At 54.6% G+C, this 18,379-nt stretch overlaps 1 protein-coding gene across 1 annotated transcript in view; it reads left to right on the forward strand.

Annotated features, from left to right (window-relative positions):
• Positions 1-18,379, forward strand: part of ACO1O0_003855 (NRPS) — a gene marked incomplete at both ends in the record, with an annotated part of 45,801 nt that continues 27,422 nt past the window's right edge. Inside the window, one exon of the mRNA XM_083193298.1 lies at positions 1-18,379. This exon is cut by the window's right edge and continues 27,422 nt beyond it. Within this exon, the coding sequence (XP_083050246.1) occupies positions 1-18,379 (18,379 nt within the window).

Here is an 18,379-nt window from a genome sequence, read left to right on the forward strand (position 1 = left end):
ATGGGCAACATCGGCCAAGACATGGCGTATGATCACTTTGCCAACCCGTCTCGGGCGACTTCAATTTCCACGAACCGGTACTCCGAACCCGTCGAGCAATCCTTTGCCCAGGGAAGACTGTGGTTCTTGCACCAGCTGAAGCTCGGTTCGAGCTGGGACATTACACCGGCCGCGATTCGACTCCGTGGCCATCTCGACATCGATGCTCTGAACACTGCCTTGCGTGCCTTGACGCAGCGCCACGAGACGCTCCGAACGACTTTCCAGGAGAAGGATGGCGTGGGCGTACAGGTTGTGCACGCCTCAGGTCTCGAAAGAGGGTTGAGGATTGTTGATGCCTCGAGCGGCAATTTAGCCCAACTCCTGGCAGAGGAACAAACCATCAGGTTCGACCTAGAGTCTGAGCCAGCTTGGAGAGTTGCATTGTTGAAGGTGGCCGAGGATCACCATGTCATTTCCATTGTTGTACACCATATCATCTCAGACACCCGGTCTCTCGACATTATTCAGCAGGAGCTTGGAGAACTCTACGCGACCGCCTCGCAGGGGAAAGCGATTTCGGCCTCTCCCTTGGGCCCAATCTCCATTCAATACCGTGACTTGACGACATGGCAGAACCAGGAGGAGCAGGTCGCCGAGCAGGAAAAGCAGCTCGGATACTGGATCGAGCAGCTCGATAACAACACACCGGCCGAACTTCTCACAGAGCTTCCCCGGCCAGCTATTCTATCTGGCACAACTGGCAGGGTCTCCTTTCAGATCGATGGATCTGTACACAAAGAGCTCCTGACCTTCTGCCGCTCCCAGCAAGTTACCGCCTACGCCGTGCTGCTGGCAGCGTTTCGCGTGGCGCACTTTCGCCTCACTGGAGCCGAGGATGCATCCATTGGAGCGCCCGTTGCCAACCGTGACCGGCCGGAGCTGGAGAACATGGTTGCTCCCCTGGCCACTCTGCAGTGCATGCGAGTCGTGCTCGATGAGGACGACACCTTCGAGTCGGTATTGCGGCAGATCATGTCCGTCATGACAGAGGCACATGCCAACCGCGACGTCCCCTTTGAGCGCATCGTGTCTGCGCTGCTTCCTGGGTCGACAGACACATCACGACACCCGCTTGTGCAGCTCATGCTTGCTTTGCATCCGCAGGATACGGGCCGAGGCCGGTGGGGGGTCCTCGAGGCCGAGACTCTACAGAGTGCGGCCCCGACACGATTCGACATGGAGATGCACCTGTTTGAGGGGCATGACCGGCTCAATGCAAAGTTGCTGTTTTCCAAGGACCTTTTTGATGAAGAAGCCATCTACAGCGTGGTTTCTATCTTTCGGGAAGTCCTGCGCCGTGGCATCTCGCAGCCTGCAGTCAGCGTGAAGACGATGCCGCTCACTGATGGGCTCGCCGCGATCCGGGACATGGGCTTGCTGGATATCGGGATTACCGACTACCCCCGCGAGGCCAGCGTGATTGATATGTTCCAAGAACAGGTGATCTTGAATCCAAGCGCCACCGCCGTGGCCGACGCTTCGTCGAGATTGAGCTACTCTGAGTTGGATCACAAGTCAGATCAGCTGGCCGCGTGGCTACGCAGCCGGCAGCTTAAGCCTGAGACCCTGATTGGCGTATTGTCTCCTCCATCTTGCGAGACAATGGTTTCCTTCCTCGGTATCCTCAAGGCTAATCTAGCTTACCTACCTCTCGATATCAACGTCCCCCTGGCACGTATCGAATCAATCCTTTCGGCCGTGGACGGGCACAAGCTCATCCTACTTGGGAGCAATGTGTCCCAACCTAAGGTGGACATACCCGATGTTGAGATGCTGCGGATCAGCGATGCCCTGAAGAACGGGTCTGAGGTGAATGGGCTTGCAGGGAAACAAATGACTGCAAAACCCTCGGCGACTGACCTGGCCTACGTCATCTTCACCTCGGGATCGACTGGCAAGCCGAAGGGTGTCATGATAGAGCATCGGGGTATCGTACGCCTCGTGAAAGGGACAAATATTATTTCGCCCACCCAGGCAGCGGTCCCGACAGCCCACCTGGCCAACATCGCTTTCGACCTCTCAACATGGGAGATCTATACCCCTATTCTCAATGGCGGCACTCTTGTCTGTATCGAACACTCTGTCACGCTGGATAGTAGGGCCCTGGAAGCTGTATTTACCAAGGAAGGTATTCGTGTGGCCTTCCTTGCTCCTGCTCTGATCAAGCAGTGTCTCGCCGATAGACCGGCGATCTTTGAGGGCCTGGATAGCCTGTACGCTATTGGCGATCGCTTTGACCGGCGTGACGCCCTCCATGCAAAGTCCTTGGTGAAGCATGGCGTTTACAATGCCTACGGACCAACCGAGAATTCTGTTGTCAGTACCATCTATAGTGTCTCCGAGACTTCACCGTTTGTCACCGGGGTGCCCATTGGCCGGGCCATCAGCAACTCGGGCGCCTACGTCGTGGATCAGGATCAGCAACTGGTCTCTCCTGGAGTGATGGGTGAGCTTGTGGTTTCTGGAGATGGTCTGGCTCGAGGATATACCAATTCGGCCCTAGATAAGAACCGATTTATCATGATGCAGGTCAACGGCCAGTCAATCCGGGGATATCGTACGGGAGACCGGGCCCGATACAGTCTCAAAGGTGGCCAGATCGAGTTCTTTGGCCGTATGGATCAGCAGGTCAAGATCCGTGGCCATCGGATTGAGCCAGCTGAGGTAGAGCACGCTTTACTCAACAGCGAACAAGTACGCGATGCGGCAGTGGTTATCTGGAGACAGGAGGATGAAGAAGAGCCTGCGATGATTGCCTTCGTTACCACGCAGGGTACGCTCCCTGACCACCTGCTAAACATCAACGGCAACGGCCACGTTACCGACGGCAGCAGGAAAGACCAATTTGCCGTTCACGTCGAGAGTGAACTGCGCCGGCGTTTGCAGATGTTGCTGCCCTCCTACATGATGCCAGCCCGCATCGTGGTGCTTGACCATCTCCCTCTCAACCCCAATGGCAAAGTCGACCGGAAGGCGCTCGGTCAGTCGGCCAAGACTGTGCAGAAGAGCAAGCTGGTCTCGCAGCGCGTCGCCCCACGCAATGAGATCGAGGCCGTGCTCTGCGAGGAGTTCAGGAGTGTGCTTGGTGTCGAGGTTGGCATCACTGATAACTTCTTCGACCTGGGTGGTCATTCCTTGACAGCCATGAAGCTCGCGGCACGGATCAGTAAGAGGCTCGACATTCACGCATCTGTAGCAACTGTCTTTGAGAAGCCCATGCTGGCTGACCTCGCCGCCACGATCCATCGCGGCTCGACCCTGTATAGCGTCATCCCCACGACAGAATACACTGGACCGGTGGAGCAATCATTTGCCCAAGGCCGTCTATGGTTCCTTGAGCAGCTGAATACCGGCGCCTCATGGTATAATGTGAAGCTCACCGTACGACTACGAGGCCGCCTCGACAGGGATGCGCTGGGAACGGCCCTGCTCGCCCTAGAGAAACGGCACGAGACTCTTCGGACAACCTTTGAGGAACGGGACGGGGTTGGCATGCAGGCAGTCCACAGCAGCCTCATGGGGGAGCTGCGGGTGATTGATCTATCAGAGAAATCCGGCACTGTCGCGCATGAGGCCCTGTTGAAGGAGCAGTCAACCCGCTTCGACCTGACTCGCGAGCCAGGTTGGAGAGTGGCGCTGCTGAATTTGGCAGACCACCACATCTTCTCGATCGTCATGCACCACATTGTATCGGATGGATGGTCTCTCGACCTCCTACGACACGAGCTGGGCCAATTCTACTCGGCAGCTCTACGCGGCCAGGACCCATTATCGAGCATTGAGCCACTTCCGATCCAATACCGTGACTTTGCGGCCTGGCAGAAGCAAGACAGCCAGCAGAAAGCAGCGCACCAGAGGCAACTGGAGTACTGGACCAAGCAGCTTGCAGACAGCACGCCCGCGGAGCTCTTGACAGACTTCCCGCGGCCCTCGATTCTGTCCGGAAACGCTGGAAAGGTCCCCGTTTCTATCGAGGGGTCTCTGTACGACATGCTTCAAGTCTACAGCCGCACCCATCAAGTCACGTCGTTTGCTATCCTACTCGCAGCCTTCCGTGCAGCTCATTTTCGGCTTACGGGGTCTGATAATGCGACTATTGGTGTCCCAAGCGCGAACCGGAATCGGCCGGAGCTTGAGAACATCATCGGCTTCTTCGTGAACACACAATGTATACGCATCACAATCGACGAAAACGATAGCTTTAAATCGTTGGTCCGGCAGGTCCGGTCGACAACCACAGCCGCACAGGACAATCAGGATGTCCCGTTCGAACAGGTTGTTTCTAACCTCATGCCGAGCAGCTCGAGAGATGCATCTCGGAATCCCCTGGTGCAGCTCATGTTTGCACTGCACGGACAGCAGGATCTGTTCAAGATCCAACTAGAAGGGACCGAAGAGGAGGTGATCCCAACAGAAGAAGTGACGAGGTTCGACATCGAGTTCCATCTCCACCAAGGCGACAGCAAGCTGAGCGGTGATATCATATTCGCTGCCGACTTATTCGAAGCCGAAACTATTCGTGGCGTCGTCAACGTCTTTCAGGAGGTTCTGAGGCGCGGATTGCAACAGCCACAGACCCCGATCGTGACAATGCCGCTCACCGATGGCATTCCCGAGCTGGATAGGATGGGCTTGCTGGATATGGTCAAGACCGACTACCCTCGCAACATGTCTGTGGTAGACATATTCCAACAGCAAGTTCGTCTCAGTGCCGATGATACAGCTATTATTGACTCATCTTCGCGGATGAGCTACGCCGAACTGGACCAGAGGTCCGACCAGGTGGCAGCGTGGCTTCGCCAGCGACAGCTGCCAGCTGAAACCTTTGTGGCAGTGCTAGCACCACGCTCGTGCGAGGCCATCATCGCTCTGCTCGGCATCTTGAAGGCTGGTCATGCCTACCTGCCTCTCGACGTCAATGTGCCAGCAGCGCGTCTTCGCGCTATCTTGGCTGAGGTAAAGGGCGAGAAGCTGGTTCTTCTAGGGACGGGTGAGCCGTCACCGGAAGCCCAGTCGCCAGAGGTGTCGATCGTGAGGATTGCCGATGCCACGAGCCCTGTCGACCATGCTAGCTTGCGTGATGACAAGTCCAAGCCTACTGCAGACAGTCTCGCCTATGTCATTTTTACTTCCGGATCCACAGGTCAACCTAAGGGTGTGATGATCGAGCACCGGGGAATCTTGCGTCTTGTGAAGCAGACCAACATTCTATCCAGTCTGCCGCCGGCGCAGACCTTCCGAATGGCTCACATGTCTAACCTTGCGTTTGATGCATCGATATGGGAGGTCTTCACAGCTCTTCTGAACGGAGGCTCTCTCATATGCATCGACAGGTTTACCATCCTGGATGCTCAAGCGTTGGAGGCACTGTTCCTCAGGGAGCACATCAACATCGCACTGTTCCCGCCCGCCCTATTGAAGCAATGCCTCACGGATGCAGCTGCTACCATCAAGTCTCTTGACCTCCTATACGTAGGAGGAGACCGGTTGGATACAGCGGACGCAGCTCTGGCCAGAGCTCTCGTCAAGTCAGAGGTCTACAATGCCTACGGCCCAACAGAAAATACTGTCATGAGCACTTTATACTCGATTTCTGACGTTGAACGATTTGTTAATGGTGTGCCAATTGGCAGAGCTGTTAGTAACTCAGGGGCCTACGTGATGGACCAGAACCAGCAGATTATGCCGTTAGGCGTGATAGGGGAGCTGGTAGTCACTGGAGATGGTTTAGCTCGTGGCTACACAAACCCAGATCTTGATTCCGGCAGGTTCGTTGATGTCATTGTTCAAGGCCAACCTCTCAGGGCCTATCGCACAGGTGACCGAGCTCGCTACCGGCCCAAGGATGGCCAGGTTGAGTTCTTTGGTCGGATAGATCACCAGGTCAAGGTCCGAGGGCACCGCATCGAGCTCGCCGAAGTAGAATACGCTTTGTTAAGCACTGCCGGTGTGCACGATGCCGTTGTTGTTTCAAACTCTGAGGAAGATACTCAGGGTGCCGAGATGGTGGCCTTCATCACCGCTGAAGACAACGAGACTCTGCAGGAGGCACAGTCGAGCAACCAAGTCCAGGAATGGGAGAGTCATTTCGAGACTACGGCCTACGCGGATATCGCGGCGATTGATCAAAACACGCTCGGCCGAGACTTTACATCCTGGACCTCCATGTACGATGGGACGCTCATTGACAAGAGGGAGATGCAGGAATGGCTCGACGATACTATGCGCAGTTTCCTTGACGGTCAAGCAGCTGGCCACGTACTTGAAATTGGTACCGGCACCGGTATGGTTCTATTTAATCTCGGTCAAGCTGGGCTGAAGAGCTATATTGGGCTGGAACCTTCCCAATCCGCGGTTCAATTCGTGAACAAGGCAGCTCAAACATTCCCAGGGCTTGAGGGAAAGACCCAAGTACATGTCGGCACGGCCATGGATACGGTCCGGCTCGGCGCTTTGAGCCCGGATCTGATCGTTATCAACTCTGTGGCCCAGTATTTCCCGAGCCGAGAATACCTCACCGAGGTGGTTGAGGCCCTGGTCCGGATTCCAGGTATTCGCCGTATCTTCTTCGGAGATATGAGAACCTATGCCACCCACAAGGACTTCCTTGTTGCACGGGCGGTCCACACACACGGTAGCAAGGTGACGAGATCTAAGGTGCAACAGGAGGTGGCCCGGTTAGAGGAACTAGAGGAGGAATTGCTTGTCGACCCTGCCTTCTTTACAAGACTCAAGGAATCTCTATCGGAAGAAATAGAGCATGTTGAGATCCTACCGAAGAACATGAAGGTGAACAACGAGCTGAGTTCATATCGGTACGGCGCGGTTCTGCACATCCGTGACCGCAGCCAGAATCAAAGCAGGCCGATCCACAAGATCAACGCAGAGTCCTGGATCGACTTTACCTCAAGTCAAATGGATAGACTGATTCTTTCTGAGCTATTGAAAGAGAACAAAGATGCCGAAAGCATCGCTGTGTGCAACATCCCTTACAGCAAGACTATCGTGGAACGGCACATTGCCAAGTCTTTGGCCGATGGCCACAACGGAGATGATACACACAGCTTGATCGATGGAGTCGCCTGGATCTCAGCCGTGCGCGAGAAGGCGAGCCAGTGTCCATCTCTTGATGTGCACGAGCTCGTGCAGTTGGCCGAGGACGCTGGGTTCTGTGTGGAGGTCAGCTGGGCCCGCCAAAGGTCCCAGAACGGCGCTCTTGATGCTTTCTTCCATCACCTCCAGCCTACAGAGAACGAAAGCCGCACGCTCGTCGATTTCCCCACTGACTATAAGGGCCAACAAGCCAGGAGCCTGACGAACCGGCCCCTGCAGCGGGTTGAGAGCCGTCGAATCGAAGCAAAGGTCCGAGAGCAGCTCCAAGTGTTGCTCCCGGCATACATGATCCCAACCCGGATTCTGCTTCTCCAGAACATGCCGCTGAACACGAGCGGCAAGGTAGATCGCAAGGAACTCACTCTACGAGCCAAGATCACGCCGCAGGCTAAGCCAAGCTCCGAACTCGTGGCTCCTCGTAATGCTATTGAGGCTATCATCTGCAAGGAATTCAAAGATATTCTCGGCGTCGAAGTGGGTATAATAGATAACTTCTTTAATATCGGAGGGCATTCTCTTTTGGCCACAAAGCTCGCAGCGCGCCTGAGCCGACAACTCAAGACCCAGATTGCAGTCAAAGACATCTTCGACCGGCCTGTCATCGCCGATCTGGCAGCCACAATCCAGCAGGATACCACAGAGCATGACCCTATCCTACCGACCCCTTATACCGGCCCAGTTGAACAATCGTTCGCACAAGGCCGACTCTGGTTCCTCGACCAATTGAATGTCGGCGCCACATGGTATCTCATGCCCTTCGCAGTCAGGCTACGAGGCCGTTTGGTTGTGTCTGCTCTCGCTGCCGCTCTTCTAGCCCTAGAGGAGCGCCACGAGACACTGCGAACAACCTTTATCGAACAGGAAGGCATTGGCATGCAGGTTATCCATCCGTTTACCCCTAAGGAGTTAAGGGTAATCGATGTCTCGGGAGAGGAAGATGGAACTATCCAGAAGATACTGGAAAAGGAACAGACAACACCCTTCAATCTAGCTTCTGAGCCTGGTTTCAGACTAGCATTACTGAAGACAGGAGAGGACGAGCACATCCTCTCGACAGTGATGCACCATGCAATCTCTGATGGGTGGTCCGTCGATATCTTCCAACAAGAAATCGGCCAATTTTACTCGGCAATCCTTCGCGGACACGATCCTTTGGCCCAGATCGCACCACTCTCGATCCAGTATCGCGACTTCGCGACTTGGCAGAGGCAGACATTCCAAGTCGCAGATCACCATCGGCAACTTGCATACTGGACTAAGCAACTGGCCGATAATAAACCAGCCGAGCTGCTGACCGATTTCAAGCGACCACCTATGCTCTCCGGCCGCGCGGGCGAGGTCCCCGTGGTCGTCGACGGCTTGATCTACGAGAAGCTCCAGGACTTCTGTCGAACTCGCCAGGTGACCCCATTTACTGTGTTGCTGGCGGCGTTCCGGATAGCGCATTATCGTATGACTGGGACCGAGGATGCGACGATCGGAACACCTATCGCGAACCGTAACCGGCCAGAAATTGAGGGCCTGATCGGCTTCTTCGTCAACACACAGTGTATGCGTATCACCGTGGATACGCAGGCTTCATTCGAAACGTTGGTTCACCAGGTTCGAGAAACGACGTTGGCTGCATATGCCAACCAGGATGTTCCTTTCGAACAGATCGTCTCAAATATCCTACCCGGGTCAAGCGACACTTCTCGGAATCCGCTAGTACAGCTTATGTTTGCTCTACACTCGCAACAGAACCTTGGCAAGGTCTACCTAGAGGGTATCGAGGAGGAGGTCATCCGAATTCCTGAGACCACGAGATTTGATATCGAGTTCCATCTATACCAAGAGGCTGAGAGGCTGAACGGTAGTATCGTCTATGCAGCTGATCTCTTCGTCCCCGAGACTATACAGAGCGTCATCACCATCTTCCAAGGCATCCTACAAAAAGGCCTGAGCGAGCCCGATATGCCCGTCGCCTCCATGGCGCTTGATGGTGGGCTGGCGTCCCTGCGAAGCGCAGGACTGCTGCACCCTCAACAAACTGATTATCCGTCCGATGCTTCGGTGGTGCAGATATTCAAACAGCAGGTGGCAGCCAACCCGGGTGGCATCGCTGTGAGGGATGAATCAACACGGCTGAGCTATGTCGACTTGGACCGGAAGTCGGATCAAGTGGCCTGCTGGCTATCTTGGCGAGGTATCGCTCCCGAGACTTTTGTGGCGATCCTGGCACCACGCTCGTGCGAGACAATCGTGGCCATTATCGGCATATTGAAAGCCAACCTTGCATACCTGCCTCTAGATGTTAATGTTCCTCCGTCCCGGCTCGAGGCCATCCTTTCGGAGGTATCGGGATCGATGTTAGTCCTTGTGGGCGCAGAGACCCCGATTCCAGAGGGAATGGCCGGAGCGGAGACGGTCCGGATCACAGAGATTCTCGCCGATGCAAAGACCGAAGACATTAGCGGGCTGGTCGCGACTCAGCCCACTGCATCAAGCCTTGCGTATGTGATCTTTACGTCTGGATCGACTGGTCGACCAAAGGGTGTCATGGTGGAGCATCGCGGAATCGTACGTCTTACAAAGCAGACCAACGTCACATCTAGGATGCCAGATTCTTTCCACATGGCCCATGTATCAAATCTTGCCTTTGATGCCTCCGTTTGGGAGGTGTTCACTACACTTCTCAATGGAGGCACATTGGTATGCATCGACTATTTCACTCTCTTGGAGAGCACGGCGCTCGAGAAGGTCTTCTTCGACCAACGCGTCAATGTTGCTCTGCTCCCTCCAGCCTTACTAAAACAGTGCCTTGACAACTCACCCGCTCTTATCAAAGCTCTCGAAGTTCTCTACATTGGTGGTGATAGGCTCGATGTTTCTGATGCTGCCAAAGCAAGGGGCCTCGTCCAGACGCAAGCTTTCAATGCCTACGGCCCAACGGAAAACGCAGTCATGAGCACAATCTATCCCATTGCCGAAGACCCCTTCATCAATGGTGTGCCTATCGGACATGCTGTCAGCAACTCGGGAGCTTTCGTCATGGACCAGAACCAGCAAATCGTCCCCCCTGGTGCAATGGGAGAACTCATCGTGACTGGGGATGGCCTTGCTCGAGGCTACACTACTCCCTCTCTCAACGCTGGTCGATTTATCAACGTTGATATCGATGGCAGACAAGTCAGGGCCTATCGCACAGGTGATCGAGTACGCTACCGACCAAAAGATTATCAGATCGAATTCTTCGGCCGTATCGATCACCAGGTCAAGATTCGTGGCCACCGCATCGAACTAGCTGAGGTCGAGTATGCTCTTCTGAGCCACGACCTGGTCTCTGATGCGGCAGTGGTCACCCACTCTCAAGAAAATCAAGACCTGGAGATGGTTGGATTCGTGGCCGCCCGAGTCGCTGATGTCGCAGAGGATGAGTCTAGCAACCAGGTGCAAGAATGGCAGACTCACTTTGACAGCGTCGCATACGCAGATATCACCACCATCGACCAGCAAAGCCTTGGACGAGATTTCATGTCATGGACCTCCATGTACGATGGTAGCCTGATCGAGAAGAGCCAAATGCAGGAGTGGCTCGATGACACTATGCGGTCACTTCTGGATTCACAACCCCCTGTTCACGTACTCGAAATTGGTACCGGAACTGGCATGGTTCTGTTCAACCTCGGAAGAGAAGGGGGTCTGCAAAGCTACGTTGGCCTAGAGCCATCACCATCCGCAACCGCGTTTGTCAACATGGCCGCCAAGTCATTCCCTGGCCTTGAGGATAAGGTCCGGGTTGAAGTTGGAACGGCAACTGACATTGACCAGCTTGGAGACGATCTTCACGCAGGCCTTGTCGTCATCAATTCCGTCGCTCAATACTTCCCGAGCCAGGAATATCTAGCCCAGTTGGTCAGAGATCTTACCAATGTCCCTGGCGTTCAGCGTATATTCTTTGGTGATATGAGGTCGCACGCAATTAACAGGGATTTCCTTGTCGCTCGCGCAGTTAATGCACTAGGTGATAAGTCAACAAAGGCTGAGATCCAAAGGGAGGTTGTCCGAATGGAAGAGTCTGAAGACGAACTGCTCGTTGATCCGGCCTTTTTCACCTCCCTGGCGACGCAAATACAGAAGATCAAGCACGTGGAGATCCTCCCTAAGAGAATGCGAGCCACGAACGAGCTGAGCTCGTATCGATATGCTGCTGTCCTGCACGTCAATGAGCTGCCGAAGCCGGCACACAAGGTCAGTCCTGGCGCCTGGGTCGATTTTGCCGCGACGAGGATGGATCGCGACGCCTTGATCCGTCTGCTCAAGGGCACCGAAAGTTCCGGCCACATTGCGATCGCCAATATTCCTAACAGCAAGACAATCGTCGAGCGAACCATCTGCGAATCGGTTTACGATGTTAGCGGGGACGCCAAAGACTCGAATAGCAGAGTCTCATGGCTTTCGGCTGCTCGATCGAATGCCGTCAAAGTTGCTTCCCTCTCCGCGATCGACCTCGTTGACGTTGCACAAGAGGCAGGCTTTCGGGTCGAGATCAGCTGCGCGAGGCAGTGGTCTCAGAATGGCGCGTTGGACGCCGTATTCCACCACCTTGACTCATCACCACAGTCGCCTCGTGTGTTGATCGACTTCTTGACCGACCACCAAGGCCGGCCAGAAGAAACCCTGACGAACCACCCGCTGCACCGAACACAGTCTCGACACATCGAGAGGCAGATACGCGAGAGACTCCAGACACTCCTGCCAGCCTACATGGTCCCAGCCCAGATCATGGTTCTTGACAAACTACCTCTCAACGCGAATGGAAAGGTCGACCGCAAGCAGCTAACGCTACGAGCCCAGACGGTACCCAAGGCTACTAAGCAAGTGGCTGCTCTTGTGGCCCCGCGCACAGAGACCGAAAGGGTGCTCTGCCAGGAGTTCTCGGATATCCTAGGCGTTGATATCGGGATAATGGAAAACTTTTTCGATCTCGGCGGCCACTCGCTCACAGCAACAAAGTTAGCCGCACGCATTAGCCGCCGACTCGAGACTCACGTCTCCGTTAAGCAGATCTTTGACTATCCGCGAGTCTATGATCTTATTCTCATAGTACAACAGGGATCAAAGCCTTATGATGCCATCGTTTCGACCAAATACACCGGGCCGATACCTCAATCGTTTGCCCAGGGCCGTCTTTGGTTCCTCGACCAGCTTAACTTTGGCGCAACATGGTATCTCATGCCCCTTGCCGTCCGTCTTCGCGGTACGATAAACGTTGATGGTCTTACCGTGGCCTTGTCGGCACTCGAGAGGCGTCACGAGCTACTCCGCACCACGTTCTACGAACAAAACGGCGTCGGTATGCAGAAGGTCAATCAAGTTACGAACGAGGACCTGAGGGTCATTGATCTCTCTAACGGCGACGGCGATTTCCTCCCCACCTTGAAAAAGGAGCAAACTACCCCGTTCCACCTGGAAACCGAGCCCGGATGGCGCGTGGCTCTACTGCGCCTCGGGCCAGGCGACTATATCTTATCTATCGTCATGCATCACATCATTTCTGACGGCTGGTCTGTGGATATTCTATTCCAGGAGCTGGGGCAGTTCTATTCCACGGCTGTGAAAGGCCACGATCCCCTGCTGCAGACCACACCCCTCCCAATCCACTATCGCGATTTCGCTCTGTGGCAGAAGAAGCCAACCCAAGAAATCGAACACGAGCGTCAGTTACAATACTGGGTCAAGCAACTTGCAGATAGTAGCCCGGCTGAGCTACTCACGGATCTGCCGCGGCCTTCGATCCTCTCTGGTCAGGCTGGGGAGATCTCGGTCACGATTGAAGGAGCACTATACAAGAACTTGGAGGCATTTTGCCGGGTCCATCGCGTCACCTCCTTTGTGGTACTGCTTACGGCCCTGCGTGCAGCCCATTATCGCCTCACGGGTTCCGAAGACGCAACTATCGGGACACCAATCGCCAATCGCAACCGACCTGAACTTGAGCAGCTGATCGGCTTCTTCGTCAATACTCAATGTATACGCATTCCCGTCAACGAGGACGAGACCTTTGAGTCCCTGGTGCAGCAGGTCAGGTCAACGGCGACAGCTGCATTCGCCCATCAGGACGTTCCGTTCGAGAAGATCGTCTCTACTCTTTTACCCGGTTCCCGAGATGCATCACGTAACCCACTTGTACAGCTCATGTTTGCGGTGCATTCGCAGAAGAACCTCGGTGAGCTGAAGCTGGAAAATGCTCACAGCGAGGTTGTTCCCACGGAGATCACGACCCGGTTCGATTTGGAATTCCACCTATTCCAGCAAGATGACAGCCTTGAGGGCTCAATCTTCTATTCAACCGATCTCTTCGAAGAGGTCTCGGTCCAAAGTCTTCTTTCAGTTTTCCACGAAATTCTGCGCCGAGGTTTGAACGGTCCGGATGTGCCCATCAGCACCCTACCCCTTCAGGATGGAATTATCGACCTACAAAGACAGGGCCTATTAGATATCCAGAAGACGGAATACCCTCGTGATTCCTCCGTCGTTGATGTGTTTTACGAGCAGGTCTCGCTTCACCCCGATTCCATTGCACTGATACATGGGTCGGAGAAGCTTAGCTACGCTCAGCTCGACAGGGAATCTGACAGGATCGCTCGCTGGCTCCGTTACCGTTCTTTCAGCCCTGGCACGTTGATTGCGGTGTTAGCGCCACGGTCCTGCGAGACAATCATCGCGTTCCTCGGAATCCTCAAGGCAAACCTTGCGTACCTACCTCTGGATGTCAAGGCCCCTGCTGCCCGCATTGATGCCATTGTATCGTCGCTACCCGGAAACAAGCTCATTCTACTAGGCGCAAACGTTACGCCGCCTAAGCTTCAGGAAGCGAGCATCAATTTTGTGCCCATCTCTGATACCCTGACTATACTCACTGACAGCACACCTCAAGATGGGCCTACTATTCAACACCCCTCAGCGCAAAGCCTTGCGTACGCCATGTTCACGTCTGGCTCTACCGGACGACCGAAGGGTGTTATGGTCCAGCACCGTAACATCGTCCGCTTAGTGAAGAACAGCAACGTCATCGCGAAGCAGCCCGAAGCAGCCCGCATAGCACATATATCTAATCTAGCGTTTGACGCCTCGTCTTGGGAGATCTATGCCCCGTTGCTCAACGGCGGCGCAATTGTGTGTGTCGACTACTTTACAACGATTGACCCGCAGGCTCTTCAAGAAGTCTTCCGGGAGCACGAGATCCGCGGTGCGATGCTGCCGCCCTCACTCCTCAAGCAGTGCCTAGCTCAGGCCCCAGACATGATCAGCAGGCTAGATATCCTATTTGCTGCTGGTGATCGCTTCAATAGCGCGGATGCTCTCGAGGCCCAACGTCTCGTTGGCTCGGGCGTCTTCAACGCGTATGGCCCTACGGAGAATACTATTCTGAGCACTATCTATAACGTTGCTGAAAACGACTCCTTCGTCAACGGTGTTCCTATAGGCAGTGCTGTGAGCAACTCCGGGGCCTACATCATGGATAAGAGTCAGCAGGTCGTGCCGGCTGGAGTCATGGGAGAATTGGTTGTTACTGGTGACGGTCTCGCCCGCGGCTACATGGATCCAAAGCTAGACGCAGACCGCTTTATCCAACTCACAGTCAACGGCAGCGAGCAAGTCAGGGCATATCGCACCGGCGACCGTGTACGATACCGACCAAAGGACTTCCAGATCGAGTTCTTCGGTCGTATCGACCAGCAAATCAAGATCCGCGGATATCGTATTGAGCCGGCCGAGGTTGAGCAGGCCTTCCTAAACAATGGCTTCGTCGAGGACGTTGCCATCGTTATTCGCACCCCAGAGAACCAAGAGTCTGAGATGGTCGCCTTTATCACTGCCAAGGGCGATATCTCCGCGAGAGAAGAAGAGGCTACAACACAGATCGAAGGTTGGGAGGCGCATTTCGAGGGTGGTGCGTACGCCGACATCAAGGGGATCGAAAGCGAGGCTCTTGGTTACGACTTTATAGGCTGGACGTCTATGTACGACGGCACTGAGATCGATAAGGACGAGATGAGAGAGTGGCTAGATGACACGATACGCTCTCTCCTGGATGGAAAGCCAGCTGGTCGGGTTCTTGAGGTTGGTACCGGTACCGGTATGATCATGTTCAACCTTGGCAGGTCACAAGGGCTCGAGAGATATATTGGCCTCGAACCTGCACCAACGGCCGCCAAGTTCGTCAACAACGCTGCAAAGTTGTTCCCAGGTCTCGCTGGTAAGGCCGAAGTTCACGTCGGTACTGCCTCAGATGTCGGTACACTGCAAGGCCTGACCTCAGATATGGCCGTCATCAACTCGGTGGCACAGTACTTCCCAACTCCAGAGTACCTAGCGGAGACGATCAAATCACTTGTCCAAGTCCCGGGCATGAAGCGCATATACCTGGGCGATATGCGGTCCTGGGCCATGAACAGGGACTTTGCTGCCGCTCGCGCCGCCTATTCATTAGGCGATAATGTCAGCAAAGACCGCGTCAGACAGAAGATGATGGAATTGGAAGAGAAAGAGGAAGAATTGCTCGTTGACCCGGCCTTCTTCACTGCTTTGGCGAGCCAGCCACAATACAGGATCCAACACGTGGAGATCCTACCCAAACGAATGAAGGCTACAAATGAGCTGAGCTCGTACCGATATGCCGCCGTGCTGCACATCTCCGACGAACCCCTCCCTATCTACAAGATTAATCCCGAAGCCTGGATTAACTTTGAGGGGTCCCAACTGACCCGAGAGGCGCTTGCACAAGTACTCGAGCAGGATCAGAGCGCCGAGAGTGTGGCAATCAGCAACATTCCTTATACCAAGACCGTTGTGGAACGTCACATTGTCCAGTCGCTTGACCAGGAAGACGCCAATGCCCCTGAGGAATCGATGGATGGCACCGACTGGATCTCAGCTGTGCGCAAGAGAGCTCAAGAGTCCCACACTCTCACAGCAAGTGAACTGTTTGATATTGCAGAAGGTGCTGGGTTCCGTGTTGAGGTCAGCTGGGCCCGTCAACGTTCGCAGCATGGTGCCCTGGATGCGGTGTTCCACCATCTGAAGCCCGCTACGGACGACAGCCGCGTTTTGATCCAGTTCCCTACAGATCACCAAGGGTGGCCTCTCAAGAGCCTTACGAATCAACCGCTCCAGCCAGCCCAGAGTCGCCGAGCTGAGCTCTTGATCCGGGAGGGGCTGCAAACCCTGCTGCCTCCCTATATGATCCCCTCGCAAATCACGCTTATCGACCGGATGCCACTCAATGCTAACGGCAAAGTCGACCGGAGAGAACTCGCTCGTCGGGCCAAAATCACACAGAAGAGCAAACCGGTTGAGGACGTCGTTCCCCCTCGGAACAGCGTCGAGGCTACGGTCTGTAAAGGCTTCACTGACGTGCTGGGAGTTGAAGTTGGGATAACAGATAATTTCTTCACCCTCGGCGGTCATTCACTGATGGCAACAAAGTTGGCGGCTCGTCTCGGCCGTCAACTCAATACACGTATCTCAGTGAGAGACGTCTTCGATCAACCAGTCGTTGCTGATCTCGCCGCTGTGATCCAACGCAACTCGGCACCTCACGAGCCGATCAAACCAGCAGACTACGAAGGGCCCGTCCCCCAGTCATTTGCACAGGGACGTCTTTGGTTCCTCGATCAACTCAATGTTGGGGCGACGTGGTATCTTATGCCCCTTGGTATTCGCCTTCACGGATCTCTCCAGGTTGATGCCCTCGCTACTGCGATATCAGCCCTGGAGCAGCGTCACGAGCCTCTCCGTACGACATTCCACGAGGAGGATGGCGTCGGGGTTCAAGTCGTACAAAATCACCGGCCGAAGGATCTTAGGATCATCGACCTATCAACCCAGCCAAAGGACGCCTATCTTGTCTTCTTGAAGCATGAGCAGACCACGCTCTTCGATCTCGCAACCGAGCCCGGATGGCGCGTGGCTCTGATAAAGCTTGGAGAAGAAGAGCATATACTTTCCATTGTCATGCACCATATCATATCTGACGGCTGGTCAGTAGAGATTCTGTTTGATGAGATGCAGAGGTTTTACGCGAGTGCGCTTAGGCAACAGGACCCCCTGGAGCAAATCTTGCCTCTACCGATCCAGTACCGCGACTTTGCGGCGTGGCAAAAGACTGAAGAGCAGGTTGCCGAGCATCAGCGGCAGTTGGACTACTGGACGGAGCATCTTGCTGATAGTACCCCTGCGGAACTATTAACTGACCTACCTCGACCTTCTATCTTATCCGGCCGTGCCAATGAGATACCCCTTACCATCGAGGGGCGTCTTCATGACAAATTGCGCGCTTTCTGCCGAGTCCACCAAGCCACGCCGTTCGTCATTCTCCTTGCAGCCCTGAGGGCCACGCATTACCGTCTTACAGGGGCTGAGGATGCTACACTGGGAACGCCTATTGCTAACCGTAACCGACCGGAACTTGAGAATATGATCGGCTTCTTTGTTAATACGCAGTGTATGCGTATTGCTATCGAGGAGAATGATAACTTCGAGTCCCTTGTCCGTCGAGTACGATCGACGGCAACATCCGCTTTCGCGAACCAAGACGTTCCGTTCGAATCTATTGTCTCGTCTCTGCTGCCTGGATCCAGAGACGCCTCGCGCAATCCATTAGTTCAGGTTATTCTAGCTGTCCACTCTCAGCAGGACCTGGGTAAACTTACCTTGGAAGGCCTCAGAGATGAAGCTGTTGACTCGGCTATTTCAACCCGCTTCGATGTGGAGTTCCATCTTTTCGAGCACGCAGATAGACTCAGCGGTAGCGTGCTTTACGCAAAGGAACTGTTCCATCAACGCACGATTGAATCGGTGGTCTCCGTTTTCCTGGAGACTCTGCGGCGGGCTCTCGACCAGCCATTGACTCCCATTGCTGTCTTGCCGCTGACTGATGGAGTCAGGGAGATCGCAAGCAAGGGTCTCCTTGATGTGCCCACGACAGACTATCCACGAGATGCAAATATCGTTGAGGTCTTCCAACAGCACGTCCGCGCTACCCCAGATGCCATCGCCGTCAAGGACGCTACTTCTACACTAACGTATGATCAGCTAGATCAGCAGTCTGATCAACTTGCTGTCTGGTTGAGTGTCCGGCACATGGTTCCCGAAACGCTGGTGGGTGTCCTTGCACCGCGGTCATGCGAGACCATTACCGCAATGTTTGGCATTATGAAGGCCAACCTCGCCTACCTGC

Source organism: Amphichorda felina (genome assembly GCF_050947745.1).
Source record: "Amphichorda felina strain 45539 chromosome Unknown scaffold_4, whole genome shotgun sequence".
NCBI lineage: Eukaryota > Fungi > Ascomycota > Sordariomycetes > Hypocreales > Bionectriaceae > Amphichorda > Amphichorda felina.